The 21,607-nt window shown below is 41.9% G+C and overlaps 1 protein-coding gene and 1 long non-coding RNA gene across 3 annotated transcripts in view; one reads left to right on the top strand and one right to left on the bottom strand.

The window, feature by feature from the left end:
• LOC137226119 (uncharacterized) overlaps nucleotides 1-4,199 on the top strand; it is a 38,335-nt gene extending 34,136 nt beyond the window's left edge. The window contains exon 3 of the long non-coding RNA XR_010944190.1: nucleotides 3,328-4,199. This is a non-coding gene — a long non-coding RNA (uncharacterized lncRNA). The remainder of the gene's footprint in view (nucleotides 1-3,327) is intronic.
• SP100 (SP100 nuclear antigen) overlaps nucleotides 1-21,607 on the bottom strand; it is an 87,667-nt gene that overhangs the window by 31,278 nt on the left and 34,782 nt on the right. For both annotated transcript variants that reach the window (XM_067740277.1, XM_067740276.1), the window contains exons 2-10: nucleotides 19,196-19,358; nucleotides 17,878-18,046; nucleotides 15,590-15,673; nucleotides 11,218-11,367; nucleotides 10,696-10,779; nucleotides 8,318-8,464; nucleotides 7,531-7,614; nucleotides 3,650-3,703; nucleotides 2,948-3,031 (exon numbers count right to left, since the gene is read on the bottom strand). In XM_067740277.1, the coding sequence (XP_067596378.1) occupies nucleotides 2,948-3,031; nucleotides 3,650-3,703; nucleotides 7,531-7,614; nucleotides 8,318-8,464; nucleotides 10,696-10,779; nucleotides 11,218-11,367; nucleotides 15,590-15,673; nucleotides 17,878-18,046; nucleotides 19,196-19,358 (1,019 nt within the window). The remainder of the gene's footprint in view (nucleotides 1-2,947; nucleotides 3,032-3,649; nucleotides 3,704-7,530; nucleotides 7,615-8,317; nucleotides 8,465-10,695; nucleotides 10,780-11,217; nucleotides 11,368-15,589; nucleotides 15,674-17,877; nucleotides 18,047-19,195; nucleotides 19,359-21,607) is intronic.

Raw genomic sequence — 21,607 nt, forward strand, 5'->3', positions numbered from 1 at the left:
TAAATCACTTAGAATGTGTTTGGTGGGAACAGTATGAGAAGGAGGACAAATAAGGAGCCTGTAGACCTAGTTCAAGTGAGAAGTGATATAGATATGGACGAGAGTGCTGGCATGGAGATGGAAATAAATGGACAGGGTGGAGACATATAAAAGGAATAATTGATAGAGTTAGGTGACAGATAGGGTACATCAATTGAGGAGATGGCTGTGTCATGGATGACTCTGAGAATTTCAACTTGAAAGAATGAGTCAGTTAATAAGTGGTTTAGAGATAGCAAACACTGGAGGAGTAGATGCTTTCTTTAGGGGGCAAGATGATGTGCTCAGTTTTAAAAGTGTTGAGTCTGAGAGACATCTAAGTGGAGAAGTCTAGAACCTTCAGGACCTTAGCCAGAGGCCTTTCTGACACTTGGATAATTGAGTTTGGAAGCTTAGAAGGCAGAGCTGGGCTGGAAATGTGTGTTTAGGAACCATTAGATTGTAGATGGTGATTGAAACCCTAAGAGTACATGAAACCCCTTTGGTGAGGTACCTTGTAATCTGGGTGAGTTACAGGAGCCACTTTGATACCTGGGGACACCTTACCCTGAAAACTCACTGCTAGTGTGAACCACCCCTTGTGCCAATGTTGCTTTTGTCTCATGGTCATCTCAGATCCCACAATTTCTCCATCTCTCTCCTTTCTTTCTTTTACACTGCCCTTTTCTCTCTCTACCACTTTTCTCTCATCTTTTAACCCTTTATCTATGCAGTTATCTCTGTGTCTCATCTTTATTCCTCTCCATTGATTGCTTCCTGTATGTATCTCATTTTGTCTAGTTTTTTATGCTTCTGTCTCTGGATCTAGTTTTACCGTTGAAGACTCCTCTTCATATTGTCACATCACTTTCTGTTTCCTCTTTGCTTCAGTTTGTTTCTCTTAATCTTATCTTGATCTTTTGGCTTAAAAAACTTACAATCTTTGTGTTTATCTATATTTTCTTCAACCACATTTGGCTTCATCTCACAGTTTACCACTTTCATTGTCACCATCTGCCTGCTTTTTTGACACTGACCACACTGTTGACTATTATTACTTCTGCCAGTTCTCTATGAGCTTTCTACATCACAGGACTGTCCATCAGTCACAGACTTTATTATCATGTTTCTGGTGAACTTCCTAGAGGTATCTTGAAAATTATCCATCTTCCTCTACAAAACTTCCCAATCTCGTGATATTTGGATCTCATGTCCACTTAGAAAAACTTGACACTTACTCAGATATCTTTTAATTTGAAGAAATTTACTCAGATATCTTTTCAGCCTAATTTTTCAATTATTTCTCCTTGCATTATCCACTTAGCATCACCTCCCTCCACCCAGAAGCTGAGCTCTTCTTTCTCTTTTGGCTCCTTCAAACCTGTTGAAAACAGTCCAAATCTGTGCACAGGCCTGTCTGTATATGAGTATGTGTATTGGTGTGTGCATGTATGGCAATGTTTTGGGGGAGAGATAGGTAAAGAAGGAAGAGCTTTTCCTCTATGCAGACAGTAAAACAAAGATAACTGAGAACTAGTATCACAATTGGCTTTTCTATCACATGCTAATAGATTGGCATCTCTTCTGAGTCTCTTCCTCTATTTATTTTTAGAGCTTTGAATCCACAGGACATTGAAGGGAAATAAGGAAACAGCAGACTGTAGATGGCAACCAGGAGACAGACTTTGATGTGGTCATGCTGATCAATGTTCGAAGCTCAGATGGGCTGAAGAAAAATACACCTGTCCAATGACTACACCTCATATCCAACAGAGATTTTCTCTGTCTCTTTCAATCTAGCCACACCTTCTCCTCCTCCTTTTCTTCAATTTTCTGCCCATCTGTGAACTTCTCTGTCCCTGATTTCTCTTAACTTCTGTGTTGATTTCTCTCATTTCATCAGTTATACTCTTAATATCTGTTCTTTTTATTTCTCTGTTCATCCTTTTTGGCATTATCCTTCTAGGTGTTCTGTATATCATACAACTTGTTCCATTCCTACCTTCTCTGTTTCTTTATGGTTTTTGCTTTTTCCCTCTCAATCTGAATATATATTTCAAAATCCACACCAATACTGGTGATTATATACCCACCAATATATATACATATATATGTATATATGTGTGTGTATGTATACACACACACACACACACACACACATATATATACATATGTATTTATTATCGTTGCTAAATAAGTCTTCTTGCATCAGGCACTGATACATTCCCCTGTGAATATGCCAGGTCCCTCATATCCCCTCTTTCGACTCTGATCATGTGACACAGTTCTTATCTTCCTGCCGGTTACATAAAATAGTCACCCTTTCTTACCCTGAGACATTTGTACATCTATTTCCTCATCCTAAAATGAGGAAGCAAGAGTTAGCCTTCCTAAGACTTAGAGATTTTGTGGTAACCGAGTAAGATCTCATTTGCCAAAGGAATTTAAAATATCATGGTACAATCCAATTACAATGTGATGAATATCTGTCACAGACTATACTAAAGTTTGAGAATGGTGGATCTGAAGCTTTTATTTCTGTCTATAATTACACAGAAGGACCAGTTGTCTTTTGAGGCTTTTACGATTACAAATGACATTAATGTCAACCAGTATATCACTATAGAAATCTAGGATCTTAGTGTTAGCAGGCATGACAGTAAGTGTTTAAAAAGAGACCATCATTTTGGTGATTATTTCTGCTATAGGAATATAAAATTACATACATTTAGTGAATGTGAGTCATTCTATTAAACATGACTTTATAATAATTTCCTGCCTTTTTCCATTTTCTAAAATCCGAAAAGTAGTTCCCAGGATTAACTGGATACAAGGTAGTCAAGGTCTCAGAATAAAATGCACCAGGAAACAGTGTCTTTTCATTCCTGACATTCTGCAGGCCAAGGCTTGGCACCCTAATCTTCTTTACCTGACCCATTTCTCAGGACTGAGTTAGACGTTTCCTGAGGCTCATCTTCGTTACTCAATTCTGAAGTGTCACCAGTGCTGATCCCTGCAGAAAGAAGTAAAATTCCTTTACAGTCTCAGCCTGTGTCCTAGGACCTATACAGCATGGAGTTCTTTAAAAGGAAATCTGGAAAGGGGAAGCTTATGTAGAAGAGGTAGGAATATTCCTACCACCAGGCCCCCTACGGCTCCATCTGACCTCCTGGTCAAGGTTGCTCCAGGGACCACCCCCAAGGCCGGGACTGGACACAACTTTGCCATGGAAGGCACTCGCTTTGGTCACTTCTTTACCCTTTCCTCTTGTCTGCACATACTTCTGCTTCCACTTTGTTTCTTATCCAGGGGGACCGTGGAAGCAACATTTTCAAGATGTCAGAGCCTCCATCAGCTGGGCCCTCAGTGAGCACCCCTCCACCCTGGGAACCACTTTATCCTTTTATGTGAGTGAAGAATAAACCTGTACTGCACTTGTGACACTGAACTTCTTGAGGCCTACAAGTAACATCAATTAGCCCAGCTCACCTAATTCAACATGTATAATGTGAATCATCTAAAATGCCAACAAGTTTATCATTTGATTTTAAAGGATATTACCAAAAATTTGAATGAAGCTTTTGTAGCAAAGAAAGATATTTGTTACAGCAAGAGTTTTGATTGTTCTTACGTCTTTTCCAGTTGCTTATGCAGCAAACTGATGTGTTTTCAATATCCCAAGGATCTAGGAAGGAAAGGAAAATACAACCAGTAATCTATATCTAAAAGGTAGTAAATCTTAACGACTACTCACACTGTAGACAGGATTTGGACTATAAAGACACAATGATGATCATTTCTGTCTCTTCCTGTCTAAAGGAAGTGAGCTCTACCAAATGGAGCAAAGGCCCCCCCAGTCCTTTAGCCCTAATTACAAAGTCAAAGAAGTTTTGAAAGCCAATATTTTTTCACAGGTTTGTACTAACTAGTTTGGCAATGAATCTGGACTTCAGCTGCCATGAGTCCAATAAAATATTTATCACAGTTGTTGTGAATTCGCACAATTTGCTGCAGGAACACTAATACAGTATATTTGAGAATGAGATTCTGTCCCAGACCCTACTGGAGTGTTTTATAACAAATAGGATATACACCACACTGTCTTTCTAAAATAATAAAACATTATATCTTACATCTGGCTTTAAAGATTTTGAATAAACGATCATGAATTTTTGCTAAGAGTCCAGGTTGTTAGTTCTGACTCTTCCAATAATTGTCCATATGTGATGTGTAAAGATCCTTAAATGTTTATGTGCTGGAGTTTCCTCCTCTGTGAAATGAGGGAACAACAGTTTTCTGACCTACCTTTTAGGTTGTTGTAAACATAAAATGATACCTTATTTGTGAAGATGTTTTCAAATATCACTATACACGCCAATGTCATGTTGCAGGTAATGCTGGGTTCCTACCTGGCTCTGCCTTTCACTCTCCATGTGAGTTCATAAAAGACCCTCAAACATTACTAACTCCAGTTTCCTCATCTATAAACCTGGGATAACCTGGTTACCCTAACTCCCTGTTAAGGTTTTTGTAAAAACAAAGGGAAGCTTTATTTATAAAAACCCTATGAGGAATCACCATGTAAGCCAATGATTTAGTTATAATTGGGGTTTGAGAGTATTTGGTCTTAAGCTATTTTTCCATCAATAATTTAATAGAAGCACAAATTATTCTGTGAAGTCTTTCTAAGTTGGGGACTAATGACAATATTAACAACATATAGAGGAATGCTGTGCTTAGTATGCTCCATAGAATGAAAGCATGCTGAGGAAGAAGTACACTATTTCCACTCTTTAGCATTAATAGATACGATAGTGTGTAGTAAAAGGTATAATTTTACTAGCATATTTTTGCTACATCTTCAATATATCAATTGACTGGGCTCATCCAGTTAAACAACAGTTTCTATACAATGCCTTCTTGCCTCCTTCCACTTCCCAACAGGGCCAGAAAAGTTAAATGTGGAAAATGATATCCTAGAATGAATCAAATCAAGGCATGTGGAGAATGCTCAGAATAAGATTGACCAGGAAAACAGAGCTCTGAGTTTACACTCGGGATATTTGCTGTCCATGGCTGCAATCCTTATCTTCCTACATGAGCCATCTGGGATCATGAGCAGGTGGCTTCTCTGGCCCCTCCTCCCTCACTTGGTTCTAAAAAGTCAAGGTTATTGGTCACTGCACAAAGGAACAGGATTCTCGAGGGGTTTGGGCGTGTGACCAAGGAACCCATTCAGCAGGAATTTCCCTCGTGAGAAAACTTGCAGAAGTCTTGAAAAGCCATGCGAGGCATGGCCTGCACCCAGGCCACTCTGGGCTGCCTTTCTAAGTCATCTGCTATGTAGGTTAGTGATGTTCCATTCCCTGTTCCCAGAGCAGAGACAATTCAAATGCAAGGGGCAACTTTGCTCTGCTTGAACCTTACCCTCCTTCCCTTCTCTCTCTTCTACTTCTGACCCCTTCTGTTGTCTTTTCAAGCTTCCTTCATCTGCTGTTTCTCATGTAGGGTACCTTGGAGACCTTGTGTTCAGGACCTTGTGTGAGCCTACTCTCCTCACCTCCTCCCACCCCCTGCCAACCTGGTGCCCTCCTGAACTATTTGCAAGCCTGGGAAATAATTTTCTCATGTGTCTGAGCCGTAGATGTGTTTTAGGACTATCTTCTAGAGCAGTCTTCCTACCAGTACTAAGACAAAAGTGTTCCCTAAAAACTGCAACAAATCTACATTTTACTTTGATAGATCTAGTGAGCAATTAGATTGAGTGTATTATTTAAAATATTGCTCTTTTGTAGCACCAAGATCAGGTAACATTCTATTTCTTCTTAGGACTGTTCCTAGTGTGTTTCCATAAATAGGTATGTTTCTGATATTGTCTAGGTCTGAAAAGTAGAAAGGGACAAAAATTCACCAACTGTACACTACAGAGACACAGATCTTATGCAACTCAGGCTACCCATAGGATTGAGGAAATAACATTTTGATAATCATTTCGAGCTTCAATTTTACAAGAAAATAATGCAGAATCCAGGACGCTAGCCTTGTTATTCCCTTCAGTCTCCCATGAGACTTTGTAGAGAACTTGAAACATTTATGTGATTGTGTTTCCTCATCTAAAAGCAAGGGTTACAATGTCCATCCTGCTTAGCCCTTAAGGTTGTCGTAAGATATTTTTTGCAAAGGTCCTTTGAAAAATCACTGTATATGCCATGACTTGTTGAAGAATTCTGTCAAAAACAATCCTTTGGGTTTCAGAATGCCTTATATGAAGTCTTTATTTCTGCTAACACTAGGTAGCTGGACAAGTTATGACATGATTCAAGTTTGTGATCAGATGATAATATGACCTTCCAGTAAAGGAATACAGCCCACCCTTGAACAATATGGGTTTGAACTGCACAGGTCCACTTAAACTCAGATTTTTTCCATACTAAATACTACAGCAGGACTTCCCTGGTGGCGCGGTGGTGGAGAATCTGCCTGCCAATGCAGGGGACAAGGGTCCGATCCCTGGTCTGGGAAGATCCCACATGCTGCAGAGAAACTAAGCCCGTGTGCCACAACTACTGAGCCTTCCGCACCACAACTAGTGAAGCCCACGCACCTAGAGCCCGTGCTCCACAACTAGAGAAAGCCCCTGCTCAGCAACGAAGACCCAACACAGCCAAAAAAAAAAAAAAAAGAAAAAGAAATTAAATACTATAGCACTAAACGATCCACAGTTGGTGGAATTCATGGATGCCACCTGCGTGTATGGGGGCTGACTCTTAAGTTATAGGCAGATGTTTGACTGCACTGGAGGTTGGTGCCCTTAACCCGCGCATTGCCAACCGTATTTAGCTTTCTGTTCTTTGTAGAAATCACTGCATAAATCCACCACTTCATAGGCATAGCAACTAGTAGGTTTTTTTTTTTTTGGCTGCGCGCAGGCTTTCTCTAGTTGCGACGAGTGGGGGCCACTCTTTGTTGCGTTGCACGGGCCTCTCATCGCGGTGGCTTCTCTTGCTGTGGAGCACGGGATCTAGGCACACGGGCTCAGTAGTTGTGGCACGTGGGCTCAGTAGTTGTGGCATGCGGGCTCTAGAGCGCAGGCTCAGCAGCTGTGGCGCACGGGCTTAGTTACTCTGTGGCATGTGGGATCTTCCCAGACCAGGGCTCAAACCCGTGTCCCCTGAATTGGCAGGCGGATTCTTAACCACTGTGCCACCAGGGAAGCCCACAGCTAGTAGTTTTAAACACACTCATTACTTTGCTGGCCTATTTCTACTATATAATCAATACAGGGTATGTATATTTATTAATGGGACCCAATAGTTAATAGGCCTCATCCTCAGATATAGATTTCATATCTCTCTGCATTTCCCATAAAAGTCCAGTAAAATAAAGACAGAGAATAGGATTCCAGAGTAAACTGGAACCATGCTACAGAAGGGGCTCAGAATAAGATGCTCAGGAAACAGTGACTCTAGTTCAGGTTCCTGCAGCCTAGGCCTGGCTCTCCCACTTCCTTACCAGACGCCTTTCTCAGTGCTGATGTGGAGGGTTCTGGGGACATGTCTCCATCACTGGATTCTGCGGAGTCCTCACTGCTGATCACTGCACAGAGGAACAAAACCACTTAGGATCTCAGGGTGGAGCCCACACAGCAGGAAACCTCAGAATGAGAGCACTAGGAAGATCTAGAAGCTAGGTTAACTCAAGGCACCGTGACCTGTGCTTGAATGTGTGTGACCTGCAGGTTTCTCCAGGTCCTGCACAAAACGTGATGATATTCACAGAGGGCAGCTTTGCCCATTCTGCCAACACTCTTCTTCCCTCACCCTCATTCTACCTCTTACCACCACCCTCAATCTACCTCTGACCCTCTACTTCATTCTACCTCTTTCTTTCATTCTTATTTTATTTCTTTACCTTCCTCTTGGCTTGGCCAATTTTCCCTACTTATGCCTCTCTTTCTGGGGATGGTATCTCTTTATACCTCGCTTTGTCTTCATGTGTTTCTTTTCCATCTCCTCTCTTGAATACCTTGGGTCTCTGATTTTTTCCCTTTTCTTTATCTTGTACCCCCATACTTTCCTCTCTTGCCTTAGAAATTGTCTCTTGGACATCAATACTTATTATTTACCCCTTTTGTCTTTTGCTATTTTTCCAGTTCCTGGGGAATCTCTTCTGCTAAACTCACTGCACAGGGCACTGGTTCCCTCCCCTTCCTGCCTCTGTCCGTGGCCACCAGCCTCTGACCTGCCCCAGCCTCTTGCCCTGTTCCTGTGATTCCTGCTCCACACTGTATCAGCCTTACCTATTACATCAGGTGCCTGGTTACAGTCAGTCCTTGCTTGGGTTTGCCATTCAACTTCGGGGTTAAAAAATGGCTTTTCCTTCTTTATATCCTCCAGAAGGACAGAACAGTAATTGATTTGAAATCCATGGTTGGGTAGCGTTGCTTCTGGATCAAATTGTAATGAATGAAGAATTTTAATTTGGCACTCCAAAAGGTAGTAAGCACTGTTCATTAGCATTAACAGCCTTCTCCTTGTAATTCCACTGCAGGAGGGAGGCTTCACCCCGACCCTTCTCCTTGCTGCTGTTCAACTCTGTCCCTTTCTTTGTGTCTCTCTCAATTCTCAGGTTTGTTTTTACTTTCTTTTCACTTACTTTTCTCATCTTTTGATGATTTTTCGCTTTTCAAAAATAAAAATCACAATTGCAGTATAACCCATAGATAAAAATGCATAAATCATAAATTTTGAATTATCACAGAACAAGCATATCTGGGTAACCATCACTTTGGTCAAGTAATAGGAGATTACTAACACTCCAGAAACCTCTTAGAGATGCCCCACTAACTGTCCAGATGTATCTTGCTCAAGTTAACCACCACTTTGACACTTTTAATACCATAGATGATTGATTTTACTAGTTCAAAATTTATACAAATTTATATAAGTGGAATCATTCACTCTTGCTCTCTCTCTGTGTCCCTCTGGCTTTTCAGGGGCAGGGGTGGATTTGGCTTCTTTAGTCAACATGTGTGTGATAGTCATCTGTATCCATTTCATATATTTATCTTCACCACTATATAATATTCCTTTATAGAAATTATCCATTAAAAAATAAAACCATAAAATATCCATTTTTGCTGGCTCAAGCTCTAGAATACTATGAATAATGCTATGATGAACATTCTTTTGTATGTGCTTTGATGAAGATAATATGCATTTCTGTTGATCTGTTGAGGAATGTAATTGCTGAGTCATAGGCTATGTGTAAAGTTAGGATTGACAGAAGTGACAAAACCATGGTTGGCTTAATCCACTAAGTTTTGGGACTATTTTTTTATACAGCAATAGATAACTGATACAGCTTCCAAATAGAGATGTCCATCAGATCTTTGAATACAGATCTTCAAGCACTTGGAGGAATGAGTCTAGAGATAGGTCTGGCTGGAGATGTACATCTAGGAATCAATAGATGATTGATGGTACTGAAACCATGGGGAGGGTGAGATGCCTGAGGAGAGGACTATTTTTATCTGAGGGGGTTACAGGGCTATTTTGATCATTGCAGATACCTTACCCTTCTCAATGGTATTAGGAACAGTCCCTTGTGTCTTCTTTTTTGATGACTGTCTCCTCAAATGGGGCAATGTCTTGATTTGTCTCCTCTCTCTGTTTGGCCCACTCTCTACCAATTTTTAATTAATTGTCCTTTAAGTTATTCTCTTTGTGCCTCTCCTACCCCCATTTTTCTATTTATTGGTATTCTTTTTCATCTGTATCTTTCTCTATTCATCTCTTTTCCTCTACATTTGTAATCACTGTCCCCAGGGTCCAGCAGGGTCTAGGACCAGGCAAAGGAGGTGCCTGGGGCACACAAATGTGCCAAGGGTAAGATAATCCTTATATGTGCCCCAGGGTCTCACCCTAGACCTGAGCCTGCTGTCCCGTACCTGCTTTCTCAATGTATCCATTCTCACCCAGGGTCTCACCCTAGACCTGAGCCTGCTGTCCCGTACCTGCTTTTTCAATGTATCCATTCTCCGTTACGTTTCCTACTTTCTCCTACTCTATCCCTGTTTCTTAATTATTATTATGACCTGCGTATGTCTCCTCTATATCAATTTTGTCTTTCTATATATTTTCCTCATTTAAGCATTCAAATCATCACCAAAGTTCTCCCTGTGTGCCACTGTCCAACAAACCACATCCCTCTACCTGCCACTTCCTTCTAAAAGGCCCTTCACCTGGGCTTCCTTACTTGCAAATCTGACCTGCAACATCTTACATGATTTACATGTTTCTGTTATAACCTCTGAAAAGGAAGTTGCAACTTATTTCTTTTCATCACCTCCACAACATGGCATTATTTTGATTCCATGTCAATTTATCTAAAATCTATCTCACTCTTGTACTTTGTTATTTGGTGCTCCACAGTCCACCTTTTCCTATTCTTCCTCTTTGCATTCTCTTCCCAGGGACACCCCATCCACTAAAGAGCTCAGCTCTCCTTCTCCCTCGCAACTTACACCTGCTAAAATCAGCCAGAGGTTGTGGAGAAGGCTGTGTGTCTTGGACAGTGTTAGGATTGGGAAGGGGTGTATTGGTATGGGAGAACAAAGGAGAGCTTTTACTCTCATAGAAAAACAAAGATGTAATTAGAAAATTGGTAAGTAATTACTTTCTTCCTCATAAGGCAATGGGCTGGGTGTCTCTTTTCTTGCATCACCATTATTTGATTGGATAGGTACTTGTTCGCAGGACTCTGAAGATAAAAAAGACCACAGAGACTTGCTTTGCCCTGTTTCCATTTTCTTGCATTTCATCCGACTTCTCTTTCCTTCTTATGTTTCTACTTATAGCCTGTCTGCGTATATTGCCACCTTCACCCCGTGAAAGTACCATGTTTCATTGATTCTGGAGCCGATCTCTCCCTGACTTGTTCGACTTTTGTTTCTGTCTCTCTTCCCCGGTGGGGCTCTGCAACTCTTCGCCTTCTGTCTCTTAGTTTTTCCTTTCTCACTTTCTTCCTCCACGTCTCTCCCATCAATATATCAGGCCCCATTCCTGCCCTCTGTGTATCTGTGTGATTTTCCCCTTCTTTGTTAATAGATGTCTCCTTGAGTGGTGCATTACTTCCTTCTCTGCCACTAGTCAGGACCTCTTGGCCATTCCACACTCACGCAAACCCAGCCAGTCTTACCTGCTGGTTCACACTCTTGGGCACATTGTTCATTTGCTTGTTGGCTTTCTAGTGCATCGATTGGGTCACTGGTTGTATCTTGCCTCGTTGCATTTATCTGTTCTGTTTCACTGAGGTGATCCGAGAGTGCATTTTCAGGTGAGGTCATACCTAAATCATGTTTTGATTCATCATACTTTGTTTTCCTCTGGCATCAGTCAGCGTCCAACAGGAAAATACAAACATTTTTAAGCTTTTAAAGCAGAGGAAATTTAATCCAGGGATTGGTTACTTGGTGAATGGAAGAGCAGAGAAGATCAAGTGGAAGAATGCAGCAACCTGAAGCACAGTCAACAGAAAGCTATGGGAGGGACGGAGGTGGGCTCATGGGCTGAGGTCACTGGGTAGGCAGAAGCTGGACCGTGGCTGGCCTGCCTGGTGGAAGGTGGAGTCAAGGCTGTGATGCAGCCACTCCTAGAATTGCCACTGGAGATAGTGGTGGGGCAACACCTGGCTTCTCCCTTATTCCCACTCTCTTACTAGTGTCTCCCACGTTAGGAGCCCAGCGGGGAGCCAGAAGCAAGGGGAGCTGGCAAGCAAGTCCGCAGGGGCCAGTGGCCAGAGAGCAAGGGCAGAGCAGGGGAGGGTAAGGAATGAGGCCCTGGGTAAACCACCCAGGACCGGCACACACGCCCTTCCCCCATGGCAAACCTTCTCTGCTCATTATTGATTCCATCTACCCATCCCACTCTGTTCCCACCGGCCTCAATAATGTATGAATACATAGACATATTTTTCAGTGCAGTGTGGATTTTTCTCATTTAGTGCTTTTCTAAACAAAGTAATTTACGTAAAGCATGATTTAAAATTATTTCCCAAGGTTTTAATACAGAAAGTGGGTCCTGGTGCATGCTTTGTGCCACATCCTGGTGGGCATGAGACACAGCCCTTCCTGTCCCTGTGCATGTCACAGCCCGCCGTACTTGTTGGGTCACACTCTTGGACACACTTATCGGTGGCCTGTCGTGTATCATTTGGGTCCTAGGTTGAAGTTTCTCTCTTCATTGCTCGCCATCACTGAGATGCTCTGGGATTCCACTTCCTGGCAGGGTTGCCCCCAGACCACACTGTGAGTTTTAAAGAATTTCATTGCCTCCTCCCTCCACTCCCCCCCACCCCCCGCCACACACACACATGTAGAATCCCTTCTCTCTGCTCCTTACTCGTCGCAGTGCCATCCACTCACCCCTTCCTGTTCCCACCAGCTGTACGAATAGATGAATGGCTAATATGTGTTCATACATTTTGGGGTATTTTAAAATGTTAACTTTCTGAATAAGTGTGATTTGGTAAAAGTATAACTGTGTTTTCAGAAATCACTCTGAAAGTTTTTTCTTTTCTAAAAATGTATTACTAATTTAGAACATTCTTTCTTAAATAACACATCCCGACTGGAAGCTACATAATAAGAGCCTTTCATATTGTGGGAAGTTCCCTGAGCCTCTTCTATGTTCCTTAATTCCTAAGGAGAGTCATGGAATAAAGATTTATAATTTATTATAGACTAGTGTGCTCTAAGCATGGGGAAACTATGACCCTCAATTTATCTTCCTGGGCCAGAAGTTGGTATTGCTTTTATCACTGCTTTTCCAGCCTGGGGAATCAGTAAATCCAACGGACATCTGTGAGAGAAGAAAATCCCAAAGTTTACTATAATGGTTAAAAGCTTAGACTCTGGCACCAGATACAAATAATGATGATAATTAAATGTAGTAATAATAACAAATGCACAGAACACTGATGAACCCCCAGGCATGATTGTAAGTGCTTTACATGATATGACTTGTTTAAAATCCAGCACCCTCTGAAGTAGGTACTATTATCATGTCCTTTTTAAAGATGTTGAAACTGAGGGACAAAAAGAGGTAGTCACTTCCCTGAGATCGCGAGGTAGAATTTGAAGCTAGGGCATGGGCACCTGAATTCCTGCTGTGACACTATTCACAGCAGAGTTCAATCCCAATTCTCAGTTGGGTGAACTTGTGCAAATAACCAAACTCTCTAAGCTGATACTTTTTCCTCTGAAAAACAAGGGTAATATATACCTCATTTTCAGGTTTGAGGGAAGATTAAATAAACTATTAGCTGCATCAATATACAGTATATTGTGATCGGAAAAATCAAATCATTATGATTAATGTTTTAGATTAACAATATATTTTTTTGTACCAGTATTTTTTACTCAGGATCAAACACATGCTGAATACCTAGTATCAGTCATTCTGGGTAATGCATTTGCATCATTGTTCCATTTCATAGCCTCATGACAGATAGGTATGATGATCCCTACATTACAAATGAGAACACTGAGACTCAGGGAAATAATAATATTTTAAATAATAACACTATTAAGAGTGTTATGGGCTAATGGAGGTCAAGCGCTGTAAGCAGTGGTTATTAGTTGCTAAAGTACCAAAGGTTTCTTTCGGATGCCTGCCTGGTGTTTGGAGGGCAGCTCCTGGCCTCTGCTCCAGGGATGGAGGGAGAGGGTTTGCACGGGAGGCAATTGGTGTCCATGGCCCTGGGTGAGGGACCCGGCAGGGGAGGTACCCTGTCCCCTGAGGAACGCTCATCACCTGCTCCCCCGCCACTGTGGCTGCAGCACTGACCACTGCTGCACATGACATCAAAGCACTGAGGTCGCTGCCTGATCAAGCAGGACAGAGCAGAAAACTGTGAAGCCAGGCACCTGGGCAAAAGGTCCAGGCCCAGAGCCTTCAGGGACTGGCAGCAAGTGCGTTTAAGGAGCGTGGAAGGAGCCACCCTCCCAGGCAACCCAGAGTACGAAGACTCTGTTATCTAAATCCTCGGAGAAATTGCAGATGCAAAGACTGACAATTTTTTGTTACAAAGCAGCAGCCACTCCACCCCCAAAACAGTCCAGAATGGGACACAAGCAGCAAAGGATCATAGAACAGAGTCAAGAACAGACCATCATAAGATGAGGACTCTCTGCAACACCAAGTCCGGCCTTGACAGGAGTTTTCCCAAGTCCGTAGGGGGGGAAAATTAAAAGTTTATCTCAGATATTGAAGTATGGGCTGTGCCAACCTCCCCTAATCCCTTTTTTATAGGTAAGAAGTTTAAGAGCCCCTGCAGATATCAATACAGAGACCATCTGGACCTGGTGGATCTCATCCAACTCTTGTAGTCAAACTCCAGTCCATAGACTGGAAGACAGGTCAGCGGCACCCTGGCTGAGAGTGCCTCGGCCAGGCCATCTCCCTGGGTGACCTCCACCAGCCATTCAGTAACTAGTGATGGCTTATCTTGACTCCCACGGTCATAGTGAACTTGCCTGTGTCCCCAGAGCTGCCCCTGACTGGTGGCCTTCCCTTACTTCCTGCAAAGTCCTGCTGCCTCTTCCCCACTCCCTCTTACTCCACTCCCTCCCTGTGCAGGTCTTGTTGGCCTTTCCATGAGGATTCAGTGTCTGATTCTCCACTTTCTCCAGCCCTTGGGATTCTTTTTCAGTATCTTTCCCTCTTTATATGTTTCCCTATTTTTTTTTTTTCATGGTTCTGTCTTTTCCATTAGGTTACCAGGTAGTATCCAGGGTTGCAAACACAGGCTCTGGGTTCAGAATGCCTGGGTCCATCCTTGCTCATTGACCCCAGGACGACTATTTACATGGTCTATCTAGATTTCAGCTTCCTTATCTGCAAAATGGGCACATAAGTGATAACATCATCCAATGGCACTAATCCCACAACTGCCAGAATAAATGTTCAATCAAGTGAGCTGTTAATAACTTGGTTGTTTTTGTTGTGTCTCTGACCCCTTTCTCCTTTCATTTCTTCTTTTTCTTCCTCTCTGTCTCTCAAATACCCACATCCTCTCCTCCACGTCTCTACCACTTCCTCGCTTCTGTCTCTGTATGACTGCCTTTCTCCTTAAACATTCCTGCTCTTGAACAATATCCCCCACGTTTAAATCGGTCCCTTCTTCTGCTATCATCAAGGGTCTCCTCTTTGACGTTGACCTTGGGCCCATAGTCCTTAGTCCTTCACACCTTTACACTGATCTTCTCCTACAGGAGTCTTTCTAAATCACAATCACTTCCAGGTAGTCATTCTCTTTAAATCTGGTTACTGACACCCTGGGTTCCTCTTCCTTTGTCTTGGTATTTGGGCCAACAATCTCTTGTCACAGCTACTTCTCCAGGACTCAGCCTCTCGTTCGATGCTCATATAGACACCCCTCGCCACCTTCTCCATGGTCCTTCAATATTTCTTCCCTGATTCTCAGTGTTTGCTCAGGACTCGGACTCCCACCTCCCCTTCTCCTTTTCCTCTTAGCAGATGAGAATCGCTTTTGTATTTGTCTCAATTACCTTGCTCAAGGCTTAGTGGGAGAGTAGGCATCTCCTCCCTCTCTTCTTCATTGCTTTCTTCATGATTAATTTTCTTCTGGATTGCTGAAGAGAGGGACAGAGAAGAAGACAATTAGAGATCTCCACCAGAGACCAGGAACACCATCTCAAAATTACAAATTTAGAAATTCCTAGCCCTCGGGTCACTCAGAGCTCAGCGGGTCCCAATCTTCATGGTAAAGTTCCCCCATCATCCTTGGACAGAATAGAAGCCCCAGCAAGGGAACTGCTATGTTCCACACCCAGAACTGAGCCACTTGTATGTAAGGATAAAGGAGTCGTGGAAACATCCTGATCCTGTCAGTTATGTAAAATAAACCTCACATCGTGGGGAAAGCACATGTCAAGATAAATAAGGAAAGTGAAATGTGTTTACTGAACTGTTCAAACTGTAAGGAAGAAACAGAGACTTCCTCTGGAGAAGGGGTAGGATCCTAGAGAGATCTGTGTGTATAAAAGGGAAAGCCCAAGAGCTATAAAGATGGGACTAGGGACTTCCCTGGTGGTCCAGTGGTTAAGACTTTGAGCTCCCAATGCAGGGGGCCCAGGTTCCCATCCCCGGTCAGGGAACTAGATCCGCATGCCACAACTAAGAGTCTGCATTCTGCAACTAAAAGAGCCCGCGTGCTGCCTCAAAGATCCAGCGTGCCGCAACTAAGATCTGGTGCAGCCAAATAAATAAATAAATATTAAAAAGAAATAAAAATAAAGATGGGACTAGATAAGACGAGGGTTGGGCTTAATTGTGCTGGGGAGGATGAGCGGTTCCAAAAGAGACCAAGCAGAGGGGCTGACACGTGTGGTGGGGTTACTAGACAGGGTTCCCATAGTGGTCCAGATCCCACAAAGGACACTCTGAAGCCGCAAGCAGGGAGTGCCTGTGGCAGCACTGCAGGACGTCCCCACGACTCCAGGACCAGGGACCCAGGAGGCTGCCCCAACGAGGAGAGGCCAGGACACCAGCCCAGGGCCCCTGCAGCTAGGTGACCCAGCAAGCATAGGAGGAAGGAAATAAACCAGGGAGCCTAGGGGGTGGGTCCCTGCCAGGAGTCCGGGGAGGAGACACCAGGGGAGGCAGTGGAGCCCGGGCTGCCCCAGAGCTGATGGCAGGAGCACCTCCTGGGACAGTGCCTTCGAGGGAGTGAGATGGACAGGACTGTGAGAGCCATGGCTGCTTTGTCTTCCCCAGGACACGGGCTTCAAGCCTCAGCAAAACCAGGCGGAAGATGCGAGGAGAACAATGGCCCAAAGTCCAGAAGAGTTGAAGGAGGGCTGTGGGCAGGCCTTGGGGGCTTCAGCACATGAGATGGAGGTGGGGACCTGGCAATAGGAGAGATGTCACGCCCTGGTCACAGTCCCCAGCCTCTAGCTTTGGCCACTGACCCGAGCTCTCAGGGACAGCAGAGTCCAGGAGGCGGCGGCAGCAACCTCCTCTAGGGGCAGGTGGATGGCAGCCAGTGTAGGTGCGAGTCACCCCAGCATTTAAAAAGCATAAATTATGCCTTCTCAGGAAAAAGTCAAGATTTAGTTTTGTATAGTACCAAAAATAGTTCCTGGAAGAGAAGAGCTTTTGTGATTATTTGAGGAGAAAAAGTGAAAAACCATTTTTCCTTCAAGGGCAGATTTGATATTGAGTCAGCTTTCTTGCTCATTACTCTGGAAATCTGGTGAAAGTGGCCTTTCTTCTGTGTTACTAAGCCAACCCTGGGTTTAGGGCTTAAAATGACCTGTGACTGGTAAATTACATGTGGATTGGGATCTATGGACTATTCTCGGGTCTTCCTTCAATGCGCTGATTCTTGTAACTCAGCTTGTCCCTCTAGGGGTCCCTAAAAGTTATGATTCTGGAGTTTTGGGGATACTGACTCCCATTGATCTGGTGTTGCCAAGCCAGGATAGATCCTGCACCCACAGCTAAGCTTGAGATGGGTAGTAGTGAACTCAGTGGACTGCTGTGTAGACCACCGCTGCCCTGTCATTTGTCCTTCTATCTAAATTGGATGCCACTGTGGCTCTGGTTGTCCTGTGAGTTGTCCTGTGAGTCTAAATGCCTAGTTAAGCAGAGCTCCAGGTTGGTGTTGTACTGTAGCCATTATAACATGAGCTTCAATTAGGCTCATGGTGTGTGTTTTGTTAACTGTTATATCCCCACTACCCAGCACCATGTATGGCTCGTGGTATAAGCTCAATATATACTTGTTGAACAAAATTGGCCTTGAACATCAAAAGGTAGATAATAAGCTAATTACCTTTTACAAAGCTTTCATAAATGTGATTTAAATCAGGATATTCCTGCCGGTTGACCTCACTGAACACAGCTTCCAGAAGCGGCAAGTCAAATGTCTTCTCCAGCTGACTGAGAACATTGTAAACCACTCTCGATACAGGGACCAGGTTTTTACAAGAATCTTGACAGTCCTAAAAAATATCGAATGGAGAAAATATAAATACAGACTTCCACGTTACAGAAGAGCCCTAGAAAGAGATTTTATGGTTAATGTATTCCAATTTCCATACATATGTATCTTTTCACATAAAGGTTTAGAATTTCTGTGTATTTGTATGGCTACTAAGTGGAACAGTAAATCCTTTCTCCTTAGAAATCCCCATTTGTGAATCTGATCTCCCCACCCTCATTTATATTAGATGTAAGAAGGAGCAATTCTGAAGAATAAATTTGGGTTCAAAGTTAATGGATATGTAGGCTTCTAAGAGCTTCGTCAAATGTTTTAGGAAGAGACTTGGCAGGTGATGAGCAGCTATTCTGTTGACTGGACAACTCCTGCCCCTTCACCAAGACTGACTTGGCCTGGAAGGGCTCAAGGAAGGCAGGTGACAGTTTCCCCTTTTGTGAACTTGACCACAGGGAAAGCATATTTGTAGGGCAAGGAGAAGACTTGCATCTCTGTAGCTCCAGCAACACCTATTGCTAAAATTAACCCAAATTCCAAGAGTCGAGAAATAGCATAAATAAAATAAGTAAATAAATGGAAAAAAAAAGATTCCCCCCCCCAAAAAAACCATTGGAGAAAGAATAGCAAGCATATACCCCCCAATTTGTCCTAACAGGACATCAATTCCCTGTGGGTTTTAATGTTCTCAGATCTAACTATTTAAATTGAAGTTCATTGAAAAGAAATGCTGTGTCAATTATTATTTCATTAAATCATCTCATTTAAATTATTCATCAATTCATTAAAATTCTTTTAATTCTTAGTTTATGCTCTACTGTGTGCATTCCTACAAGGAATTAAACATCTGTGGAGCACACCTGCTTCCGATGCAGCCTGTCTCCAGTGCTACTCACCTTGATGCCAGTGGTCACTATGAGCACCATCCCTTCAGTTAGAAGCAGGACTGTCTCCAGTAATGCCTGTTTCTACTCTCCCTCTCCTTTTTTACCTTACCACAATACTTGAACAATTGCAAAAATACTTGAAAAGGTCTTCTTCTCATAGGACACTCCTCAGTTAGCTACTTGTGCCCTTACTTCTGCGTTCAGGTTATCAAAGCATAACTTAGTATGGGGCTAGTTTACCAGATTGTGATATAATAAACCTCACTTACTTCATACATTTTATTGGTGATGAGCTCACGGTCACGAAGACCCTCAAAGAAAGGAAATGTCTTTTTTATTGCAGTTGAAATCTCCACTTTATGTCTTTTGAATTGCCCGAGTACAGTCTCAAAGATAAGCCTGTCGTCTGTGTTCTGATTTCCTATGGATATCCTAGGGAGGAAGAATACCATGTGAAAACGGTCATCAATATTCCAAGATGCTTGTGGAGGCTGTAACATTTTATATATAAAGGATAGGTTGTAAAGAACCAACATATATAAAATAAGTGGTTTCAGTAGAGACCAGAATAAATGGAATTGAAACAACAAACAATGATATAATTGAAGAAAGTGAGGAGGTTAAGAAAGACTGAAGCACAGGACTGAAAAAGTCCATTCCAGTCTGTCCCAATTAAAACCATTGTAAAGATATCTCCCCTTATCTGGTATATTTTTTAATTAAAAAAATTTTAAATTTGTACAAAATCAAGGTGGAATAAACAGAGGAATGAAAACAATGGAATAAAAAATCTAACCTTGAAAAATGTTTCTTAATTAATAACTAAGAGAAAATAAAACAAGATGTCCCCTCCTCTGATCTATAACTGTTAAGAGAAATACCATCTTGTATTATAAAACTAGTTCATAAATGATAAGATGTGGTTAAGAATATGATACGGATAAACTGAGAAATTCACAAGACTATCAGTCATTTCTTCCGGGACTTCTACTTTGTGTTAATATAAATCTTTCTGTGTTATTGTTTTATATAGTGAATCTTTCTAGACATCTGAATTTCAGAAATTGCTGCTATTTTCTGTGATAGTAATTTTAAACCTCAGCCTTTAATTCTGGTTCTTAGGTGATTATTTTATTGCTCTGATAATGTTTTAATCAATATTTTGTATTCATAAGAGTTATGAAGGCATTAGGATTCTTTGTCAAACCAGAAGAAAATTATTGTCACTTACCAGTACCCAAAACCATCAAAGAAATGACACATTATTTTGTTGAATTCTGCATAAAGAAGTTTCTGATTAAAGACTGCAGATTGAAGAGGATCATTTGTCTTTTCTTTTATTATCTCTCCCCCCCCCCCCCACTAAAATGCTAATGAAGGGATTGGATTCACAATGACAAGGAGATTGTCAGGGGGCAATGAGCAGATGAGAGATTGCTACCGAAATCTATAAGACAAAAACTGGTCAGAGGATCACTAATTACTGTTGTAGGTGGAGGATGCTCCCAGAGGTCAGAGAAGCAACCAGTGTACCCTGCAGCACCTGGAGAAGCAGTGGAGATCACAAGGGAGACATGGTGCTGAAAACTGTTGTGTTATTTGACAAATGAAGAACAGAACAACACACCCTTCACCCCTCAACTTGCCTCCTGACCACTTGTGCCCAGGCAGCCTCTCAGAGGGAAACATTGCTGTCCTTTCTGTCACCATATGTTAATTTTGCCTGTTCCTGGATTCCATATACATGAAAATAATACAACACATGTGCTTTGTGTCTGACTTCTTTTGCTCATCATCCATGTTGTTGGATGAACAGAAATTTGTTCTTTTTTATTGTTGAAGGTATTCCATTGTGTGGACCTACCATAATCTGTTTATTCATTTTCCTGTTTATGGACACTTGGGTGGATTCTAGTTTGGGACTAGTTTGAATAAAGCTGTTCTTCTTGTACAAGTTTTTTAGTGGCAAGATGTTTTAATTTCTCTTGTGTAAATAACTAGGAGTGGAATTGTTGGGTCATTGTGTAGGAATATGTTTAATCATTTTAGAACCTGTCAAACTGTATTTCAAAGTCTATGTTTGACCCATTTTAGTCTATAATGTATAATGTGATATCCCCATATAGTTTTAATTCGTATTTCTTTAATGACTGATAATATTGAGCACACTTCTGTATGCTTATTGGCAATTCATAATCTCCTTTTGTGAAGTGTCTTTTCAAGTCTTTGGCCCATTTATATTATTAGATTGTCATTTATTATTTACTGATGTGTAGGAGTTTGTATATATTATGGAAACAAGTCTTTTGTTTAATATATGCATTATGAATATTTTTTCCCATTCTGTGGTTTGCCTTTCATTTTCTTGACCATGTCTTTTGACATGGTTAAGCTATCATTTTTTTCTTCTGTGGCTAATAACTTCAGTGTACTATTTAAGAAATCTTTGCCTTCCCCAAGTTAATGAAAATATTCAAAAAGTAATTTACAGTATAAGCATGGATCTATTTCTGGATTTTCTATGCTGTACTATTTATCTGTTTGTCTATCCTTGTGCCAATAGTATATTGATTTGAATACTACAACTTATAGTAAGTTTTGAAGTCAATTAGGAAAATATTGTCTTGGGTTTTCTAGGTCTTTTGTTTTTCCACATATTTTTTAAATTGGATTTGTCGATT

Source organism: Pseudorca crassidens, chromosome 6 (genome assembly GCF_039906515.1).
Source record: "Pseudorca crassidens isolate mPseCra1 chromosome 6, mPseCra1.hap1, whole genome shotgun sequence".
Taxonomy (NCBI): domain Eukaryota; kingdom Metazoa; phylum Chordata; class Mammalia; order Artiodactyla; family Delphinidae; genus Pseudorca; species Pseudorca crassidens.